Raw genomic sequence first — 24,646 nt, 5'->3', positions numbered from 1 at the left:
TTTTCAATTGAGTTGTACAGTTTCTAGGTCACATTAAAGGTGGAAGAAGTTTTGAAATGATTTATCTTTGTCTCATTTTTTTACATCACAGAAACCTGACATTTTAACAGGGGTGTGTAGACTTTTTATATCCACTGTATATGTGTATGTATATATATATATATATATATATATATATATTATTATCGGTTATTTGTAGAGCGCCAATATATATATATATATATATATATATATATATATATATATATATATATATATATAAAATATATAAAAAAGGTAATTATTTTACTTTATTTTTTTATTATTATTATTTTCCCTGGTTCGAACTTTTTGAATAATACTTTGTCAGGATGAAGAACTGAAATCCAGTGTACAATATGATTTCAGTGTTTTAAGCATATGCTGCACTCTATCAAGAAGCATTTCTCTAAAATGGTCACCCATTAGGAAATAAAACACAGGGTTGATTACACTGTTCAAGAAAGCCACAGGTCTAGATATAATGTAAATAGAATTAATTGTGGCAATTGCACATTTACTTAGTTCCCATGTTTCGGTTTGCGAGGCAATCCTGATATTTCTCATTACATGATAAGGAGTGAAAAGGACTGAAAACACAAGTACTGCAATAGAAACTAAAGTCAGTGGTTTTTCAATTGAAATGGATGATGTAAGCTGTTCATTTCTGTGTTTCAGAAAACAAACTATCTTCAGATAAAAGAAACACATCAAACATAATGGAATAATAAATCCAGTAACAGTGAGGCACAGGCTGTATATTAAGCTTTTTGATGCATCTCCAGAGCTGCCATAGCTAACGCATTGAGTTTTATTGTCCACCTTGTCTGGTCCTATAAAAATCAGAATTGGAATTATTTCAAATGTGACTAATATCCAAATACCAATTGATATTAGAATTGCTGTTCTTTTCTTCTGCAGGACATGATCTCTGAAAGGATATCTGATGAGCATGTATCTATCAATGCTGATAAATGTAAGGAAAAGGATGCTGGTGTATAGATTTTCATGTAGTAAATATCTGTTACTTACACAAAGTACATGACCAAATGTCCAACGTTCATTGGCATAACCTTCAATTAACATTGGAAGGGTACAGAGAAATGCAAAATCCGACAAGCAAAGGTTGAAAAGGTATATACTTCCACTTGTCCAGTTCTTCATGCAGAAAATATATCCAAACATCACAACAACATTACCAAGCACGCCAAAGAAAAACTCAAGGCTGTATACAGTAGACAAGTAATATTTTTCAAGCAGGCGGTCAACTCCTGTGCACACTGAGCTTTCATTCGAGACCTGGGAAGAAATAAAGAAAAGATCAATACAGTTTAGGGCAATACACTTTTACTTTTTAAAACATTTATTTAAAATCACATAGTAGAAAGTAAAAATAGCATTGACTTGACTGGTGTACTGTACGATTTTTGGATAATTTTGAAATTCATATAAGTGGAGCACTATTTTAACGTGCACCTGTAAAGGGGAAAATTTTCCCCTTTACAGACGCACATTAAAAAACAATCCATTACAAGTGGCTGGTTAATGATCCTGCAAGCTTGCGGTTTCACTTTGTGCTAAGCGCAATTAACCAGAGGTCAGACCTCTGGTTAATGATAGCAGTTGTCCAAATTGCCCCCAAAATAAAGTGGACAGTTCTTTAAAATAAATAAAAAAAATATGAGCATTTCTAATTTTTTTAATGAAAACTGCTCAAAGCATTATAAGGGGGTTAAAGTGAGGTAATGTGGGATGTGTGAGAAAAAAAAAAGCACTGAAAGTACCTTTACATAGAGGTTAATGGGGACTGTGTTTTTATATGTATATGCTTATATATATTTATGTGTTAATATTTGTATATAATGATTCAAGAGACGTGGTTCACTCCATAAAATGTATCTTTTATTCTTCCAATTTAAAACAGCATAAAAGAAGTTTCAAAGCAATACACATGAAGGGTGCAGCACACAGGTTAACGTGGCTATGATTATGGCAACTCGCCGAAATGTGTAAGCCTGTGTGCTGCGCCCTTCATGTGTATTGCTTTGAAGCTTCTTTTATGCTGTTTTAAATTGGAAGAATAAAAGTTACATTTTATGGCGTGAACCACGTCTCTTGAATCATTTTATATTATCCAGCGGGATTTCACTCCAGTGTCCTATGGACTGTTTTCCTTGGAACCTGCTCCTTCCCTTTGATGACGTCACGATAAGCGCCCAGCAGCACACGTTTGAAGCTGCACGCTGAGAAGGTGAGAAGCAGACAAGCAGAGTCGCTTGATGTTTGACCGTTAGAGGAACGGAGGCTTTCTGCACCTTAGCGTGGATGTCCAGGTGATGTGCGGCTTTTGCTGAATCAGTGGCGAAATATATTTATCGTTATTGTTATGGGAGAAACTCTTTCTTTGAATCTTTATTAGGTGTATAAACACATAAATATATAGAGTATGTATATATTCATATATATACATATATATTTAAATATTGCTGACCAGCGTTCGCTGCGCTAGGTGGTTTGCCATGTCTGACAACATGAGAAAGAGGCTCCCATTGGAGCCTATGGAAGCACACTCTCGTGCGCGCAAGGCTTCCAGGCAATGTGCCTCACTTGTAATACCAGTGCACATTTTCGTGTGCTGGTTTTACTGAGTGGAGCGGCAATTTCGAAATAGCGAGAATGCAATATTGCACTCCACTTGTAATCTAGCCTAATATCTCTTGTTTATTTTTATATAGTTATACAGTTAAAGCAATATACTAGCTGAAAAGCACAAACACTATCAAATGAAAAGCATATTTGTTATGAGATGCCAATACAGAACAATGACATGTATTGCAGAGTATTAAGGAAGAAGCAATTAGATTTTTTATTTTTTTATTTGGATTCTTGGAAATATGATCATTGATGTTTTTGTTTTTTGTTTGTTTTTTTGCTCTGTGTAAAAAAAAAAGACAGGGAAAGTTTGATACACTTGTTTGTGTGTGTGTGTGTGTGTGTGTGTGGTGGTAAGGGGGGTCCCAAAATCAACATATTTCATGAAAAATTGTGATTGTCTTGTTTCTTTAAAAGTTAACATACTCATTCAAAACATCATCAATTTCCAAGAGAGTTTACAGTCTACACAATAATCGAGTGTAGTGTAGATTCAAATTTTAAGAAAGAGGGTTTAAGTTAATACACTTGTGTGGGCAAAACAAAATGGCCTCTATATCACTAAAGCATTTATTTGAAGTTTTTTTTCTATACTACAGAGTATATTTGGCTTTGATTAAATTACTTTCTACAATGTGTGTGTTTGTCCTGCAAGTAAAAGCATACAACGCAGCCAGGTATATCTAGAGAGTAAAAAGAGGGAAAATATTTACAGTACTCTAATATTCTATACGTTATACGATTGAGAGGTAGTTTTAACAAAGGTCGCTTTAGCGAATCATGTCCGCTCAACCTCGCTAAATGCCGACAGCGTATGCTGATGCGTATTCTGATGAAATGCTTGTGCAATGCTGCCCCCTGCTCACTGGCAGACAATGGGCTGCTAGCAGGGGCTGTCATATCCAATCGGGATGATGTCTTACAACCGCTGCTTCTTAACTTCCGTTTCAGGCGGATCTATATCGATGGGGCTCAGAAGCAGCATCTTCTGCTTAATAAATGGACCCCCAAATATCATCAAGTTCACTTTAAGAAGTGTACTGTATTGAATACTAAATAAGAAAACATCTCATTTACTGAGTGAATTGGTAACATGTAAGTATATCTACAGTTTTGTGTCCAATAAGTACTAGTTATAATAGTGCATAACGTTTTTCTTGTTTATTACAGCTAGACCTAATATACACCCTCAGGGGCCGATTTATTAAATGTCTGTCCGACATGGTCCGCTCAGCAGATCATGTCCGACAGACATCGCTGAATGCCGACAGCATACGCTGTCAGCATTTAGCATTGTACAATCAGTTTTGGTGATTTGCTTGTGCAATGCCGCCCCCTGCAGGGGGTGTCAATCAGCCCGATCGTATGAGATCGGGCAGATTGATGTCCGCAGTCTCAGAGGCGGCGGACCAGTTAAGGAGCAGCGGTCTTAAGATCACTGCTTCTTAACTGCTGTTTCCGGTGAGCCTGAAGGCTCGCGCGGAGACAGGGGCACCAGGGGCCATTCAGCCCTTCATAAATTGGCCCCTCAGTGCTTACTTTGCCAAAGCACTACAAGCATCAGTATGAAATACAGGGAGTGCAGAATTATTAGGCAAATGAGTATTTTGACCACATCATCCTCTTTATGCAAGTTGTCTTACTCCAAGCTGTATAGGCTCGAAAGCCTACTACCAATTAAGCATATTAGGTGATGTGCATCTCTGTAATGAGAAGGGGTGTGGTCTAATGACATCAACACCATATATCAGGTGTGCATAATTATTAGGCAACTTCCTTTCCTTTGGCAAAATGGGTCAAAAGAAGGACTTGACAGGCTCAGAAAAGTCAAAAATAGTGAGATATCTTGCAGAGGGATGCAGCACTCTTAAAATTGCAAAGCTTCTGAAGCGTGATCATCGAACAATCAAGCGTTTCATTCAAAATAGTCAACAGGGTCGCAAGAAGCGTGTGGAAAAACCAAGGCGCAAAATAACTGCCCATGAACTGAGAAAAGTCAAGCGTGCAGCTGCCAAGATGCCACTTGCCACAAGTTTGGCCATATTTCAGAGCTGCAACATCACTGGAGTGCCCAAAAGCACAAGGTGTGCAATACTCAGAGACATGGCCAAGGTAAGAAAGGCTGAAAGACGACCACCACTGAACAAGACACACAAGCTGAAACGTCAAGACTGGGCCAAGAAATATCTCAAGACTGATTTTTCTAAGGTTTTATGGACTGATGAAATGAGAGTGAGTCTTGATGGGCCAGATGGATGGGCCCGTGGCTGGATTGGTAAAGGGCAGAGAGCTCCAGTCCGACTCAGACGCCAGCAAGGTGGAGGTGGAGTACTGGTTTGGGCTGGTATCATCAAAGATGAGCTTGTGGGGCCTTTTCGGGTTGAGGATGGAGTCAAGCTCAACTCCCAGTCCTACTGCCAGTTTCTGGAAGACACCTTCTTCAAGCAGTGGTACAGGAAGAAGTCTGCATCCTTCAAGAAAAACATGATTTTCATGCAGGACAATGCTCCATCACACGCGTCCAAGTACTCCACAGCGTGGCTGGCAAGAAAGGGTATAAAAGAAGAAAATCTAATGACATGGCCTCCTTGTTCACCTGATCTGAACCCCATTGAGAACCTGTGGTCCATCATCAAATGTGAGATTTACAAGGAGGGAAAACAGTACACCTCTCTGAACAGTGTCTGGGAGGCTGTGGTTGCTGCTGCACGCAATGTTGATGGTGAACAGATCAAAACACTGACAGAATCCATGGATGGCAGGCTTTTGAGTGTCCTTGCAAAGAAAGGTGGCTATATTGGTCACTGATTTGTTTTTGTTTTGTTTTTGAATGTCAGAAATGTATATTTGTGAATGTTGAGATGTTATATTGGTTTCACTGGTAAAAATAAATAATTGAAATGGGTATATATTTGTTTTTTGTTAAGTTGCCTAATAATTATGCACAGTAATAGTCACCTGCACACACAGATATCCCCCTAAAATAGCTATAACTAAAAACAAACTAAAAACTACTTCCAAAACTATTCAGCTTTAATATTAATGAGTTTTTTGGGTTCATTGAGAACATGGTTGTTGTTCAATAATAAAATTAATCCTCAAAAATACAACTTGCCTAATAATTCTGCACTCCCTGTACATACTCAACAGTAGTAGAAATCTTGACCCTACATAAATCTACCCCATAAACTCAGGAGCATGCACGTGTCTGGAGCACTATGTGACAGCAGTTTTGCATGACTGCTATACATCTGCAAGAGCACTAGATGGCAACACTATTTTCTGTCATGTAGCGCTCCAAACACCTAGCTAGTTAACCCTTAAACCACAAATATCATTGGAACAAAGCAAATTTGATACTAGAAGTAAAATTGATTTTTTTTTTTTTAAATTGTATGCTCAGTCTGAATTAAAAAAGAAAGTGTTTGGGTTTTATATCCCTTTAAGGACCCTGCTGTTTCCAAAAACCCAGATGACAGGGCATTTGCAGCTCCTGGTGTCCCTGTCTGGTGCCATTTTTAGCTATAGCACTCATTTGTTATTAGGTGTTTGATTCTTCGCTGGTAAGTATGACGTGCTTCTGTTGCATAGGTCAAGTACTGCATGTTTGCAAAATATAGTGAAAAAAGGAGAAGTCTTAGTCGATCTGCACAATAATTTGCAAGTGCATATACTTTGCTATAATGTATGTGTTTTTCTATAGATACATGTAAATTAAAATAAAAATGTATTTTTGGATTTAATAAATTAATATACGACAAATTCCTTAAAAAAATTGAAATGCTTTTGAAAATATTCAAATTATTTAAAAATATATCTGTTAATTTGGTACAAAAATATTTGAACTCTTTTTGTAAGGCTTGTGAAGAAAATGAGTATTAATGCAGCAGTATAATTACATAATCACATGCATTTTTTGCTAATTGCTACTTTCATGTGTTATTTGTTTAGAGTTAAGGGGAAGGTTGTGGTATTGAGGTTTTTTAGGTTTTCTGATGGGTGTTAAGGGGTTACCCAGTGTGGGCATGTATAAGGCAATCAGCGTTGGGGGCCATGGTTATGTATAGAGTTAATAGTTTTGGTGGACAAAGTTTCATATGGGTAAATTGTAGTGGGGGGAGGGTCACATAGCTGTGGGTCATAGGGTTGAGTATAAGTTTAATACTGGGGGAAGCAGGGTCACATATTGTATGACCCGCTGTTTAAGGTTTCTTGAAGTGGGTAATGTTATGAGTAAGGATAACTAGAACCTAGTGCAGTGAAGGGGGTAAGTCGTGCTGCAATGGGCAGCAAAGGTTAAATATATATGTATATGAATGTATACATATATATATATTTATGTGTATATACACATATTAACATAAATATATACAGTGTATATATATATATATATATATATATATATATATATATATATATATATATACATATACATATATGATTTCAGTTTAAAAACAGTCCCCATAGAAAGCAATGTAAAGGCACTTTATAACTGTTTTGTGCAGTTATTTTAAAAACAAATTAAAGATGCTACATTTTAATTAAAAAAGGAACCTTACACTTAATTTTGGGGGCAATTGGGGGACATTTTTAAATTAACTAGAGGTCTGACCTCTGGTTAATTTTCAGCATGAAGTGTTACTGCAAGCTCACTGTAACATTTGCCAGCTTCTCGTAATGGCTGGTTATTTAAGTGCGCCCATAAATGGGCAAATTTGCCCGTTTACGGGTGCATATTAAATTAGTTCTCCACTTGTAATCTAGCCCAATATTGCTTGAAAAGTGTCATCTCTTTAACTGCTGCAAGATACCTCTCTACTTTAAAAACATAAATTAGAAACCACAAATTATGAGATCAATAGTAAGTAACTAAGCTGCAGATAAAGTTATAGTAGATTCAGAAACAAACAGAAATGTTATGCTATAAAAGTTTATATTATAATATATAGCAGCATAAAGATCTAAAATATATGATGAAGATTAAATAAGGACTAAAGCTGCATATATTGTATTAAGGGTTGTAGAAAAAAAACAAAACAATAACCACTGTTTTAATGAGTTTTTCCTTTAGTTTGAATCAGCTTCTCTGTTATATATACTTGGAAATGATTCTGTTAAACAGTGATGAACTTGTGAAACTGTTATCACATATAACACAATTATTGGCAGTTATATATTCTGCATGTTTAAAATATAAAAGGCTAATTTTAAGAGGAAATAACCTAAAATAATCATATAATTATTGTTAAATAGAAAATTAAATTGTACCTTACCATTGTGCCAGAAGGTATTCTGCCAGCCTCTCTAGCTGATATGTGTCGGTCACTGTTTTCAGAGGTGTGACTTCTCAGTGCATTAGGGAAAAAGCTTTATAGTCTAATTTGCATATCTTGATTAAGGCTAGTTAATAATTCAAGCATACACTACAAGCTTGTTTTTTTAAGCTGGCATTGTGGTTAGCAACTATCAGGAAAAGGCACACTAAAAAATAATTTGTCTCCAACACAATAACTTTTAGGGTGATTCATTTAAAAAATTAGCAATTCCATGAAGGTTTTTCTTTTTATATTCATGACTATTTCCACACACAACAGTAAAGCTATGAAACTTCCACAAAAAAAGTTAAAAATAAAAACATATAGTTATTTATATTTGAAGAGCTATTCTTAAATCATTATATTTTACTTGCCAAAATAAGAGCTACAATACAAACTGAGTGGTACTTTGTGCTCCTGCTCGTACGTTAACTCAGCTAGATGTAGGCTTTTTGTGTGCGTCAGGTAGCGTGGAGGCTTTTTGTGTGCGTCGGGTAGCGTGGAGGCTTTTTGTGTGCGTCAGGTAGCGTGCGTATTACAAGTTGAAAGTAAAAAAAATTTAACACTAGTGCTAACCCGACGCCTGCAAGAAGTTTGAATTTTGTGACACGGTGCAGGAAAAATGGAAATAAAACCTAACACCCTTACTTGCACGCAAACCTGATCACGTTTTCTCATGTGCGCTAACCCGACATTAAATATTAATATTTCACATCCCAATATTCTTCACATAGACGAATATGTTCTATTTATTCATAAATATATATTTCTACATATATATGATTTTTTTGTATATATATATATATATATATATATATATATATATATATATATATATATATGCACAAACACTCACTGTCCACTTTATTAGGTATAACTTGCTAGTACTGAGTTGGGCCCCCTTTTGCCTTCAGAACTGCCTTAATTCTCCGAGGCATAGATTTAACAAGGTGTTGGAAACATTCCTCAGAGGTTTTGGTCCATATCATCACGCAGTTGCTGCAGATTTGTCTGTTGCACATTCATGATGCGTATCTCCCGTTCCACCACATCCCAAAGGTGCTTTATTGGATTGAGATCTAGTGACTTTAGAGGCCATTGGAGTGCAGTGAACTCATGGTCATGTTCAAGAAACCAGTTTGAGATGATTTGAGCTTTGTGACATGGTGCACTATCCTGCTGCAAGTAGATGGGTACACTGTAGTCGTAAAGGGATGGGCATGGTCAGCAACGATACTTAGGTAGGCCGTGGTGTTTAAACAATGCTCAATTGGTGCTAAGGAGCCTGAAGTATGATAAGAAAATTTCCCCCACCACATTACACCACCATCACCAGCCTGAACCATTGCTACAAGGCAGGATGAATCCATGCTTTCATGTTGTTTACACCAAATTTTGACCTTACCATCTGAATGTTGCAGCTGAAATTGAGACTCATCAGACCAGGCAATGGTTTTCCAATCTTCTATTGTCCAAGTTTGGTGAGTCTGTGCGAATTGTAGCCTCCGTTTCCTGTTCTTAGCTGACAGGAGTGGCATCAGATGTGGTCTTCTGCTGCTGTAGCCCATCTGCTTCAAGGTTTGGCATGTTCTGTGATCAGAGATGGTATACTGCATACCTTGGTTGTAACGAGTGGTTATTTGAGTTACTGTTGCCTTTCTATCATCTAGAACCAGTCTGTCCATTTTCCTCTGACATCAACAAGGCATTTTCATCCACACAACTGCCGCTCAATGGATATTTTCTCTTTTTAAGACCATTCTCTGTAAGCCCTAGAGATGGTTGTGCGTTAAAATACCAGTACATTAGCAGTTTTTTAAATACTTAGACCAGCCCATCTTGCACCAACAACCATGACACGTTCAAATTCACTTAGATCTCCTTTCTTCCTCATTCTGATACTCGGTTGGAACTTCAGCAAGTTGTCTTCACCATGTCTATACACCTAAATGCATTGAGTTGCTGCCATGTGATTGGCTAATTAGCAATTTGTGTTACCAAGAAATTGAACAGGTGTACCTAATAAAGTGGCTGGTGAGTGTGTATATATATATATATATATTTTATTTTTTTTTAAATTGTCAAAATACTTAAGGTAATACCTGGATTTTAAGTTCTTAATGAAATTTTTTAAAAATGATGGATGGCATTAATATTGACATCATCAATGGCATCACAAGTGATATAACCCATGACATCATCCTACATATCAGAGAAATTATATTTTTTAAATCATCAATGTAATACTAGTGACATAACCTATGACATCATCAATGGCATCAGTAGTAACATAGGGGCCGATTTATCATGGCCTGAATGGGGTCGTATACACCTGTTTTCGCGCGAGCCTTAAGGAGGCGGTGAACATGATGGGGTTGATTGACACTAGAAATGCTTGTGCAAAGATAAATGCCAACAGCAAATGCTGTCAGCATTTATTGATGTGCGGCTGACATGATCCGCTACAGTGGATCATATCCACTGCACTTTGATAAATCGGACCCATAATCTTTAAAGTTATCCTACACAAAAAATATATATTTTCTATATCATCAGTGACTTCACTGATAACATTATCTATGTCATCATCAATGTCATTAGTAGTGACATGACTCATAATATCATCCTACACAAAGAAATTATAATTTTAAATCATCAATAACATCACGAATGACATCAATTATATCAGTAAAGACATAACCCATCACATCATTCTTTAAATCAGAAAGATTAAAACTCACTAACAGCCACCACAACACAGCAATTTCTCTCTGCTTTTTTAACCCCCCATTGCATTTCATTTTTGAATAGAAGCATTATTGTAATATATGTGCATTAACAAAAATTCTTCTAATAAAAGCTATAGCTGTCTCAAAGGTATATTTAAGTATGCACTGTGCACCAGCATTTTTAACACAGTACTTGCTCAGAGAGCCTAAGGTGCTTGTACCATCTGGTAATGACTCACGGTCAGATTACGAGTTTTGCGTTAGGAGCTAGCGGTGCTAATGAGCAGTTTTTTCTCACCGCTCACTTACCTACAGCGCTGGTATTACGAGTTTTTACAAACACGGCGTTAAAAGGCAAGAAGTGAGCGTAGAGCAAAATTGTGATCCTTACCGCACTCCAATGCCAGCGCTGCTTAAGTCAGCGGTGAGCTGGTCTTAATAGGAATCAACGGGTAGAGCCGGCTGAGAAAAAGTCTAACACCTGCAAAAAAGCAGCGTAAAACTCAGTAACGCAGCCCCATTGATTCCTATGGGGAAATAAAAGTTATGTTTACACCTAACACCCTAACATGAACCCCGAGTCTAAACACCCCTAATCTTACACTTATTAACCCCTAATCTTCCGCCCCCGACATCGCAGACACCTACATTATTCTTATTAACCCCTAATCTGCCGCTCCGGACATTGCCACCACCTACATTATATTTATTAACCCCTAATCTGCTGCCCCCAACATCGCCAACACCTACATTGTATTTATTAACCCCTAATCTCCCTCCCCCAATGTCGCTGCAACCTAACTACACTTATTAACCCCTAAATTGCTGCCCCCAACATCGCCGCTACTGTAATAAACATATTAACCCCTAAAACGCCGCACTCCCGCCTCACAAATATTAGTTAAATATTATTAACCCCTAATCTGCCATCCCTAACATCGCCGCCACCTACCTACATTTATTAACCCCTAATCTGCCGCCCCCAATGTCGCCGCCACAATACTAAATGTATTAACCCCTAAACCTAAGTCTAAACCTAACACCCCCTAACTTAAATATAATTACAATAAATAAAAATGTATAGTATTACTTTTAAATAATTCCTATTTAAAACTAAATACTTACCTTTAAAATAAACCCTAAGCTAGCTACAATATAACTAATAGTTACATTGTAGCTATCTTAGGGTTTATTTTTATTTTACAGGCAAGATTATATTTATTTTAACTAAGTAGAATAGTTACTAAATAGTTATTAACTATTTAATAACTACCTAGCTAAAATAAATACAAAACTACCTGTAAAATAAAACCTAACCTAAGTTACACTAACACCTAACACTACACTACAATTAAATAACTTACCTAAATTAAATACAATTAAAAAAATTACATACAATTAGCTAAAGTACAAAAAAAAACCACTAAAAAAAAACCTAGCCTAAACTAAACTATCAATAGCCCTTAAAAGGGCCTTTTGCGGGGCATTGCCCCAAAGAAATCAGCTCTTTTACCTGTAAAAAAAATACAAACAACCCCCCCAACAGTAAAACCCACCACCCACACAAACCTAAGCTCCCCATTGCCCTGAAAATGGCATTTGGATGGGAATTGCCCTTAAAAGGGCAGTTAGCTCTATTGCAGGCCCAAACCCTAACCTAAAATTAAAACCCACCCAATACACCCTTAAAAAAACCTAACACTAACCCCCTGAAGATCGACTTACAGTTCTGAAGACCGGACATCCATCCTCAAGGAAGCGGCAGAAGTTTTCATTCAACCGGGCCGAAGTCCTCAATGAAGCCGGGAGAAGTCTTCATCCAAGCCGGGCGATGTGATCCTCCAGACAGGCAGAAGTCTTCATCCAGACGGCATCTTCTATCTTCATCCATCAGACGCGGAGCGGGTCCATCTTCAAGACATCCGATGCTGAGCATCCTCTTCATCCGGAGTCTTATTACTGAATGACGGTTCCTTTAAGTGATGTCATCTAAAATGGTGTCCCTTAGATTCCGATTGGCTGATAGAATTCTATCAGCCAATCGGAATTAAGGTAGAAAAAATCCTATTGGCTGATGCAATCAGCCAATAGGCTTGAGCTCACATTCTATTGGCTAAATGCATTAGGGATCTAGGACAGACTCGTAATACCAGCGCTATGGAAGTCACATAGAAAAAAGACTTTACAAAGTTTACGTAAGTCGTTTTGCGGTAAGGCCAAAGAAGTGTGCGGTGCCCCTAAACCCGCAAGACTCGTAATAGCAGCGGGAGTAAAAAAGCAGCATTAGGACCTCTTAACGCTGCTTTTATACCTTAACGCACAACTCGTAATCTACCCGTCAGTTTGTTAATTGCTGACATGAATGATACAAGCCCCATAGTCGTGCTGAGCAGCTGCAGTATTTAAAATCCTGTTGCACTGATACTATCTAGCTATGCTTCACATGCACATGCAGAGAAAAATGTTATCACTTAAACAGTGATAACTTTTACTAGACACATTTTTGCCCGTATATGTTGCAAAAATGTTTCTATTCAGAGATGTAATTCATGTATGTGCATTTACATTTTGACTGGAATGTCCTTTTAAGTCAATACAAACAACATACTAAATATATCACTACAAACTTGTTTTAGTCTAAAGAAAACCTTCATACATTTCTACACATTGCTGTATATGGTACTACCATTAATTACATGCATATAATATTGCACAATATAACCTGAAATACATTGTAATACATTATTTCTACATTCCTCTAATATGTAGAAAATTGTCATGGGTTATGTCACTAATGGCACCATTGATGATGTCATAGGGGATGTCACTAGTGATGCAAATGAGGATGTCATTAACAGTGTCATGTGAGTTGTAATCAGTAATGTAATTGATGATGTCACGCAAAGCACCCAGGTCTGGGGTAGTTCAAGTTGTGAATTTCCATGCTTTTTTAACATTTGATCAAGAACTTAAACTCTAGGGGTTAGATTTAACAAAGGTTGAGCTGACATGATTCGCTGTGTCGTTTCATGTACGCTCAACCTCGCTAAATGCTGACAGCATACGCTGTCAGCATTTAACATTGCACAAGCATTTCTGGTGAAATTCTTGTGCAATGCCACCCCCTGCTCACTGGCGACCATCGGCGGCTAGCAGGGGCCGTCAATCATCCCAATCGCGATGATTTCAGTCCGCCATGAAGTTAAGGAGCGGCGGTCTTATGACTGCTGCTTCTTAACTTCTTTTTCATGCGAATCTGAAATGATGGGGCTCTAAAGCAGCATCCACTACTTAATAAATGGAGCCCTAGGCATTAAGTTACATTTTTTGCATATTAATTTCCTTGTTTTTTTATTCTTGAATTCACACACATAGACCCAATGCATATTTTTATACTTAAAGGAAAAACACATCTAAAAAGTACACAGAGAGTATAAGAATGACCAATAGGGAATTAATACCAGCAATTAGTAATTATTTAAACAGTATACAATAAGTCTGACATGCTGAACTGTGCACATGCACACAGTTATTACCATACAACGTTATACAGTATATTAAGACTGATATGCTGAGCTGTGCACATGCACACAGTAATTACCATACAATGTTATACAGTATAATAAGTCTCACATGCTGAACTGTGCACATGCACACAGTAATTACCATGCAACGTTATACAGTATAATAAGTCTGATATGCTGAGCTGTGCACATGCACACAGTATTTACCATACAACGTCATACAGTATAATAAGACTGATATTTTGAGCTGTGCACATGCACACAGTAATTACCATACAACGTTATACAGTATAATAAGACTGATATGCTGAGCTGTGCACCACACACAGTAATTACCATACAACGTTATACAGTATAATAAGTCTGACATGCTGAACTGTGCACATGCACACAGTGATTACCATACACCGTTATACAGTATAATAAGTTTGACATGCTGAACTGTGCACATGCACACAGTGATTTCCATACACCGTTATACAGTATGATAAGTCTTACACACTGAACTGTGCACATGCACACAGTAATTACCATACAACGTTATACAGTATAATAAGACTGATATGCTGAACTGTGCACATGCACACAATAATTACCATACAACGTTATACAGTATAATAAGTCTGATATGCTGAGCTGTGCACCACACACAGTAATTACCATATAACCTTATACAGTATAATAAGTATGATATGCTGAACTGTGCACATGCACACAGTAATTACCATACAACGTTATACAGTATAATAAAACTTATATGCTGAGCTGTGCACATGCACACAGTAATTACCATACAATGTTATACAGTATAATAAGACTGACACGCTGAGCTGTGCACCACACACAGTAATTACCATACAACGTTATACAGTATAATAAGTCTGATATGCTGAGCTGTGCACATGCACACAGTAGTTACCATACAATGTTATACAGTATAATAAGACTGATATGCTGAGCTGTGCACCACATACAGTAATTACCATACAATGTTATACAGTATAATAAGTCTGATATGCTGAGCTGTGCATCACACACAGTAATTACCATACAACGTTATACAGTATAATAAGACTGACACGCTGAGCTGTGCACCACACACAGTAATTACCATACAACGTTATGCAGTATAATAAGACTGATATGCTGAGCTGTACACCACACACAGTAATTACCATACAACATTATACAGTATGATAAGTCTTACACACTGAACTGTGCACATGCACACAGTAATTACCATACAACGTTATACAGTATAATAAGACTGATATGCTGAGCTGTGCACATGCACACAGTAATTACCATACAATGTTATACAGTATAATAATACTGACATGCTGAGCTGTGCACCACACACAGTAATTACCATACAACGTTATACAGTATAATAAGTCTGATATGCTGAACTGTGCACCACACACAGTAATTACCATACAATGTTATACAGTATAATAAGTCTGATATGCTGAACTGTGCACCACACACAGTAATTACCATACAACGTTATACAGTATAATAAGTCTGATATGCTGAACTGTGCACCACACACAGTAATTACCATGCAATGTTATACAGTATAATAAGACTGACACGCTGAACTGTGCACCACACACAGTAATTACCATACAACGTTATACAGTATGATAAGTCTTACACACTGAACTGTGCACATGCACACAGTAATTACCATACAAAGTTATACAGTATAATAAGACTGATATGATGAACTGTGCACATGCACACAGTAATTACCATACAATGTTATACAGTATAATAAGACTGATATGCTGAACTGTGCACATGCACACAGTGATTACCATACAAAGTTATACAGTATAATAAGACTGATATGCTGAGCTGTGCACCACACACAGTAATTACCATACACCGTTATACAGTATAATAAGTCTGATATGCTGAGCTGTGCACATGCACACAGTAATTACCATACAACGTTATACAGTATAATAAGTCTGATATGCTGAGCTGTGCACATGCACACAGTAATTACCATACAACGTTATACAGTATAATAAGTCTGATATGCTGAGCTGTGCACCACACACAGTAATTACCATATAACCTTATGCAGTATAATAAGTATGATATGCTGAACTGTGCACATGCACACAGTAATTACCATACAACGTTATACAGTATAATACGACTGATAAGCTGAGCTGTGCACATGCACACTGTAATTACCATACAATGTTATACAGTATAATAAGACTGATATGCTGAGCTGTGCACCACACACAGTAATTACCATACAACGTTATACAGTATAATAAGACTGATATGCTGAGCTGTGCACCACACACACAGTAATTACCATATAACCTTATACAGTATAATAAGTATGATATGCTGAACTGTGCACATGCACACAGTAATTACCATACAACGTTATACAGTATAATACGACTGATAAGCTGAGCTGTGCACATGCACACTGTAATTACCATACAATGTTATACAGTATAATAAGACTGATATGCTGAGCTGTGCACCACACACAGTAATTACCATACAACGTTATACAGTATAATACGACTGATATGCTGAGCTGTGCACCACACACAGTAATTACCATACAACGTTATACAGTATGATAAGTCTTACACACTGAACTGTGCACATGCACACAGTAATTACCATACAACGTTATACAGTATAATAAGACTGATATGCTGAGCTGTGCACATGCACACAGTAATTACCATACAATGTTATACAGTATAATAAGACTGACACTCTGAGCTGTGCACCACACACAGTAATTACCATACAACGTTATACAGTATAATAAGTCTTATATGCTGAACTGTGCACCACACACAGTGATTACCATACAATGTTATACAGTATAATAAGTCTGATATGCTGAACTGTGCACCACACACAGTAATTACCATACAACGTTATACAGTATAATAAGTCTGATATGCTGAACTGTGCACCACACACAGTAATTACCATACCATGTTATACAGTATAATAAGACTGACACGCTGAACTGTGCATCACACACAGTAATTACCATACAACGTTATACAGTATAATAAGACTGACACGCTGAGCTGTGCACCACACACAGTAATTACCATACAATGTTATACAGTATAATAAGTTTGATATGCTGAACTGTGCACCACACACAGTGATTACCATACAACGTTATACAGTATAATAAGACTGATATGCTGAACTGTGCACCACACACAGTAATTACCATACAATGTTATACAGTATAATAAGACTGATATGCTGAACTGTGCACCACACACAGTATTTACCATACAACGTTATACAGTATAATAAGACTGATATGCTGAACTGTGCACCACACACAGTAATTACCATACAACGTTATACAGTATAATAAGACTGACACGCTGAGCTGTGCACCACACACAGTAATTACCATACAACGTTATACAGTATAATAAGACTGATATGCTGAACTGTGCACCACACACAGTATTTACCATACAACGTTATACAGTATAATAAGACTGATATGCTGAACTGTGCACCACACACAGTAATTACCATACAACGTTATACAGTATAATAAGACTGACACGCTGAGCTGTGCACCACACACAGTAATTACCATACAACGTTATACAGTATAATAAGACTGATATGCTGAGCTGTACACCACACACAGTAATTACCATACAACATTATACAGTATGATAAGTCTTACACACTGAACTGTGCACATGCACACAGTAATTACCATACAACGTTATACAGTATAATAAGACTGATATGCTGAGCTGTGCACATGCACACAGTAATTACCATACAATGTTATACAGTATAATAATACTGACATGCTGAGCTGTGCACCACACACAGTAATTACCATACAACGTTATACAGTATAATAAGTCTGATATGCTGAACTGTGCACCACACACAGTAATTACCATCCAATGTTATACAGTATAATAAGTCTGATATGCTGAACTGTGCACCACACACAGTAATTACCATACAACGTTATACAGTATAATAAGTCTGATATGCTGAACTGTGCACCACACACAGTAATTACCATGCAATGTTATACAGTATAATAAGACTGACACGCTGAACTGTGCACCACACACAGTAATTACCATACAACGTTATACAGTATGATAAGTCTTACACACTGAACTGTGCACATGCACACAGTAATTACCATACAAAGTTATACAGTATAATAAGACTGATATGATGAACTGTGCACATGCACACAGTAATTACCATACAATGTTATACAGTATAATAAGACTGATATGCTGAACTGTGCACATGCACACAGTGATTACCATACAAAGTTATACAGTATAATAAGACTGATATGCTGAGCTGTGCACCACACACAGTAATTACCATACACCGTTATACAGTATAATAAGTCTGATATGCTGAGCTGTGCACATGCACACAGTAATTACCATACAACGTTATACAGTATAATAAGTCTGATATGCTGAGCTGTGCACATGCACACAGTAATTACCATACAACGTTATACAGTATAATAAGTCTGATATGCTGAGCTGTGCACCACACACAGTAATTACCATATAACCTTATGCAGTATAATAAGTATGATATGCTGAACTGTGCACATGCACACAGTAATTACCATACAACGTTATACAGTATAATACGACTGATAAGCTGAGCTGTGCACCACACACAGTAATTACCATACAACGTTATACAGTATAATAAGTCTGATATGCTGATCTGTGCACATGCACACAGTAATTACCATACAACGTTATACAGTATAATAAGTCTGATATGCTGAGCTGTGCACCACACACAGTAATTACCATATAACCTTATGCAGTATAATAAGTATGATATGCTGAACTGTGCACATGCACACAGTAATTACCATACAACGTTATACAGTATAATACGACTGATAAGCTGAGCTGTGCACCACACACAGTAATTACCATACAACGTTATACAGTATAATACGACTGATAAGCTGAGCTGTGCACATGCACACTGTAATTACCATACAATGTTATACAGTATAATAAGACTGATATGCTGAGCTGTGCACCACACACAGTAATTACCATACAACGTTATACAGTATAATAAGACTGATATGCTGAGCTGTGCACCACACACACAGTAATTACCATATAACCTTATACAGTATAATAAGTATGATATGCTGAACTGTGCACATGCACACAGTAATTACCATACAACGTTATACAGTATAATACGACTGATAAGCTGAGCTGTGCACATGCACACAGTAATTACCATACAATGTTATACAGTATAATAAGACTGATATGCTGAGCTGTGCACCACACACAGTAATTACCATACAACGTTATACAGTATAATAAGACTGATATGCTGAGCTGTGCACCACACACAGTAATTACCATATAACCTTATACAGTATAATAAGTATGATATGCTGAACTGTGCACATGCACACAGTAATTACCATACAACGTTATACAGTATAATACGACTGATAAGCTGAGCTGTGCACATGCACACTGTAATTACCATACAATGTTATACAGTATAATAAGACTGATATGCTGAGCTGTGCACCACACACAGTAATTACCATACAACGTTATACAGTATAATACGACTGATATGCTGAGCTGTGCACCACACACAGTAATTACCATACAACGTTATACAGTATGATAAGTCTTACACACTGAACTGTGCACATGCACACAGTAATTACCATACAACGTTATACAGTATAATAAGACTGATATGCTGAGCTGTGCACATGCACACAGTAATTACCATACAATGTTATACAGTATAATAAGACTGACACTCTGAGCTGTGCACCACACACAGTAATTACCATACAACGTTATACAGTATAATAAGTCTTATATGCTGAACTGTGCACCACACACAGTAATTACCATACAATGTTATACAGTATAATAAGTCTGATATGCTGAACTGTGCACCACACACAGTAATTACCATACAACGTTATACAGTATAATAAGTCTGATATGCTGAACTGTGCACCACACACAGTAATTACCATACCATGTTATACAGTATAATAAGACTGACACGCTGAACTGTGCATCACACACAGTAATTACCATACAACGTTATACAGTATAATAAGACTGACACGCTGAGCTGTGCACCACACACAGTAATTACCATACAATGTTATACAGTATAATAAGTTTGATATGCTGAACTGTGCACCACACACAGTGATTACCATACAACGTTATACAGTATAATAAGACTGATATGCTGAACTGTGCACCACACACAGTAATTACCATACAATGTTATACAGTATAATAAGACTGATATGCTGAACTGTGCACCACACACAGTAATTACCATACAACGTTATACAGTATAATAAGACTGATATGCTGAACTGTGCACCACACACAGTAATTACCATACAACGTTATACAGTATAATAAGACTGACACGCTGAGCTGTGCACCACACACAGTAATTACCATACAACGTTATACAGTATAATAAGACTGATATGCTGAGCTGTGCACATGCACACAGTAATTACAATACAATGTTATACAGTATAATAAGACTGATATGCTGAACTGTGCACCACACACAGTAATTACCATACAACGTTATACAGTATAATAAGACTGATATGCTGAGCTGTGCACCACACACAGTAATTACCATACAACGTTATACAGTATAATAAGACTGACATGCTGAGCTGTGCACCACACACAGTAATTACCATATAACTTTATACAGTATAATAAGACTGATAGGCTGAACTGTGCACCACACACAGTAATTACCATACAACCTTATACAGTATAATAAGTCTGATATGCTGAGCTGTGCACCACACACAGTAATTACCATATAACCTTATACAGTATAATAAGTATGATATGCTGAACTGTGCACATGCACACAGTAATTACCATACAACGTTATACAGTATAATACGACTGATAAGCTGAACTGTGCACATGCACACTGTAATTACCATACAATGTTATACAGTATAATAAGACTGATATGCTGAGCTGTGCACCACACACAGTAATTACCATACAACGTTATACAGTATAATAAGACTGATATGCTGAGCTGTGCACCACACACAGTAATTACCATATAACCTTATACAGTATAATAAGTATGATATGCTGAACTGTGCACATGCACACAGTAATTATCATACAACGTTATACAGTATAATACAACTGATAAGCTGAGCTGTGCACATGCACACTGTAATTACCATACAATGTTATACAGTATAATAAGACTGATATGCTGAGCTGTGCACCACACACAGTAATTACCATACAACGTTATACAGTATAATACGACTGATAAGCTGAGCTGTGCACATGCACACTGTAATTACCATACAACGTTATACAGTATAATAAGACTGACATGCTGAGCTGTGCACCACACACAGTAATTACCATACAACGTTATACAGTATAATAAGACTGATATGCTGAGCTGTGCACCACACACAGTAATTACCATACAACGTTATACAGTATGATAAGTCTTACACACTGAACTGTGCACATGCACACAGTAATTACCATACAACGTTATACAGTATAATAAGACTGATATGCTGAGCTGTGCACATGCACACAGTAATTACCATACAATGTTATACAGTATAATAAGACTGACACTCTGAGCTGTGCACCACACACAGTAATTACCATACAACGTTATACAGTATAATAAGTCTTATATGCTGAACTGTGCACCACACACAGTAATTACCATACAATGTTATACAGTATAATAAGTCTGATATGCTGAACTGTGCACCACACACAGTAATTACCATACAACGTTATACAGTATAATAAGTCTGATATGCTGAACTGTGCACCACACACAGTAATTACCATACAATGTTATACAGTATAATAAGACTGACACGCTGAACTGTGCATCACACACAGTAATTACCATACAACGTTATACAGTATAATAAGACTGACACGCTGAGCTGTGCACCACACACAGTAATTACCATACAACGTTATACAGTATAATAAGTTTGATATGCTGAACTGTGCACCACACACAGTGATTACCATACAACGTTATACAGTATAATAAGACTGATATGCTGAACTGTGCACCACACACAGTAATTACCATACAATGTTATACAGTATAATAAGACTGATATGCTGAACTGTGCACCACACACAGTAATTACCATACAACGTTATACAGTATAATAAGACTGATATGCTGAACTGTGCACCACACACAGTAATTACCATACAACGTTATACAGTATAATAAGACTGACACGCTGAGCTGTGCACCACACACAGTAATTACCATACAACGTTATACAGTATAATAAGACTGATATGCTGAGCTGTGCACATGCACACAGTAATTACCATACAATGTTATACAGTATAATAAGACTGATATGCTGAACTGTGCACCACACACAGTAATTACCATACAACGTTATACAGTATAATAAGACTGATATGCTGAGCTGTGCACCACACACAGTAATTACCATACAACGTTATACAGTATAATAAGACTGACATGCTGAGCTGTGCACCACACACAGTAATTACCATATAACGTTATACAGTATAATAAGACTGATAGGCTGAACTGTGCACCACACACAGTAATTACCATACAACCTTATACAGTATAATAAGACTGACATGCTGAGCTGTGCACCACACACACAGTAATTACCATATAACGTTATACAGTATAATAAGACTGATAGGCTGAACTGTGCACCACACACAGTAATTACCATACAACCTTATACAGTATAATAAGACTGATATGCTGAACTGTGCACCACATACAGTAATTACCATACAACCTTATACAGTATAATAAGTCTGATATGCTGAGCTGTGCACATGCACACATTAATTACCATACAACGTTATACAGTATAATAAGACTGATATGCTGAGCTGTGCACATGCACACAGTAATTACCATACAACGTTATACAGTATAATAAAACTTATATGCTGAGCTGTGCACCACACACAGTAATTACCATATAACATTATACAGTATAATAAGACTGATATGCTGAACTGTGCACCACACACAGTAATTACCATACAACCTTATACAGTATAATAAGACTGATATGCTGAACTGTGCACCACACACAGTAATTACCATACAACCTTATACAGTATAATAAGTCTGATATGCTGAGCTGTGCACATGCACACATTAATTACCATACAAAGTTATACAGTATAATAAGACTGATATGCTGAGCTGTGCACATGCACACATTAATTACCATACAACGTTATACAGTATAATAAAACTTATATGCTGAGCTGTGCACCACACACAGTAATTACCATATAACGTTATACAGTATAATAAGACTGATATGCTGAGCTGTGCACATGCACACAGTAATTACCATACAACGTTATACAGTATAATAAAACGTATATGCTGAGCTGTGCACCACACACAGTAATTACCATACAACGTTATACAGTATAATAAAACTTATATGCTGAGCTGTGCACATGCACACAGTAATTACCATACAACGTTATACAGTATAATAAAACGTATATGCTGAGCTGTGCACCACACACAGTAAATACCATACAGCGTTATACAGTATAATAAGTCTGACACACTGAACTGTGCAAATGCACACAGTGATTACCATACACCATTATACAGTATAATAAGTCTGACGTGCTGAACTGTGCGCATGCACACAGTAATTACCATACAACGTTATACAGTATAATAAAACTGATATGCTGAACTGTGCACATGCACACAGTGATTACCATACAACCTTATACAGTATAATAAGATTGATATGCTGAACTATGCACATGCACACAGTGATTACCATACAACGTTATACAGTATAATAAGACTGATATGCTAAACTGTGCACATGCACAAAGTGATTACCATACAACGTTATATAGTATAATAAGACTGATATGCTGAACTGTGCACATGCACACAGTGATTACCATACAATGTTATACAGTATAATAAGACTGATATGCTGAACTGTGCACATGCACACAGTGATTACCATACAATGTTATACAGTACAATAAGTCTGACATGCTGAGTTGTGCACCACACACTGTCATTGTTTATGATACAACACTATACCATAAGTCTGACACACTGAGCTGTGCACCACACACAGTGATTGCTATACAATAAGTGTGATACACTGAGATGTGCACCTGCACACAATGATTAATTACCATAAAATACTTTACTATAAGTCTGACACAATGAGCTGTTCACACACACAATGATTGATTACTATACAACACTATACAATAAGTCTGATACGCTAAGC

At 36.9% G+C, this 24,646-nt stretch overlaps 1 protein-coding gene across 1 annotated transcript in view; it reads right to left on the bottom strand.

Annotated features, from left to right (window-relative positions):
- Positions 1-345: 345 nt before the first annotated feature.
- The window catches only part of SUCNR1 (succinate receptor 1), a 29,881-nt gene continuing 5,580 nt past the window's right edge, over positions 346-24,646 (bottom strand). Inside the window, exon 2 of the mRNA XM_053711743.1 lies at positions 346-1,317. Within this exon, the coding sequence (XP_053567718.1) occupies positions 346-1,317 (972 nt within the window). The remainder of the gene's footprint in view (positions 1,318-24,646) is intronic.

This window comes from Bombina bombina, chromosome 4, assembly GCF_027579735.1.
Source record: "Bombina bombina isolate aBomBom1 chromosome 4, aBomBom1.pri, whole genome shotgun sequence".
Classification (NCBI taxonomy): Eukaryota; Metazoa; Chordata; class Amphibia; order Anura; family Bombinatoridae; genus Bombina; species Bombina bombina.
The sequence above is the reverse complement of the archived record's forward strand: the minus strand, read 5'-3'. Positions and strand labels throughout refer to the sequence as shown.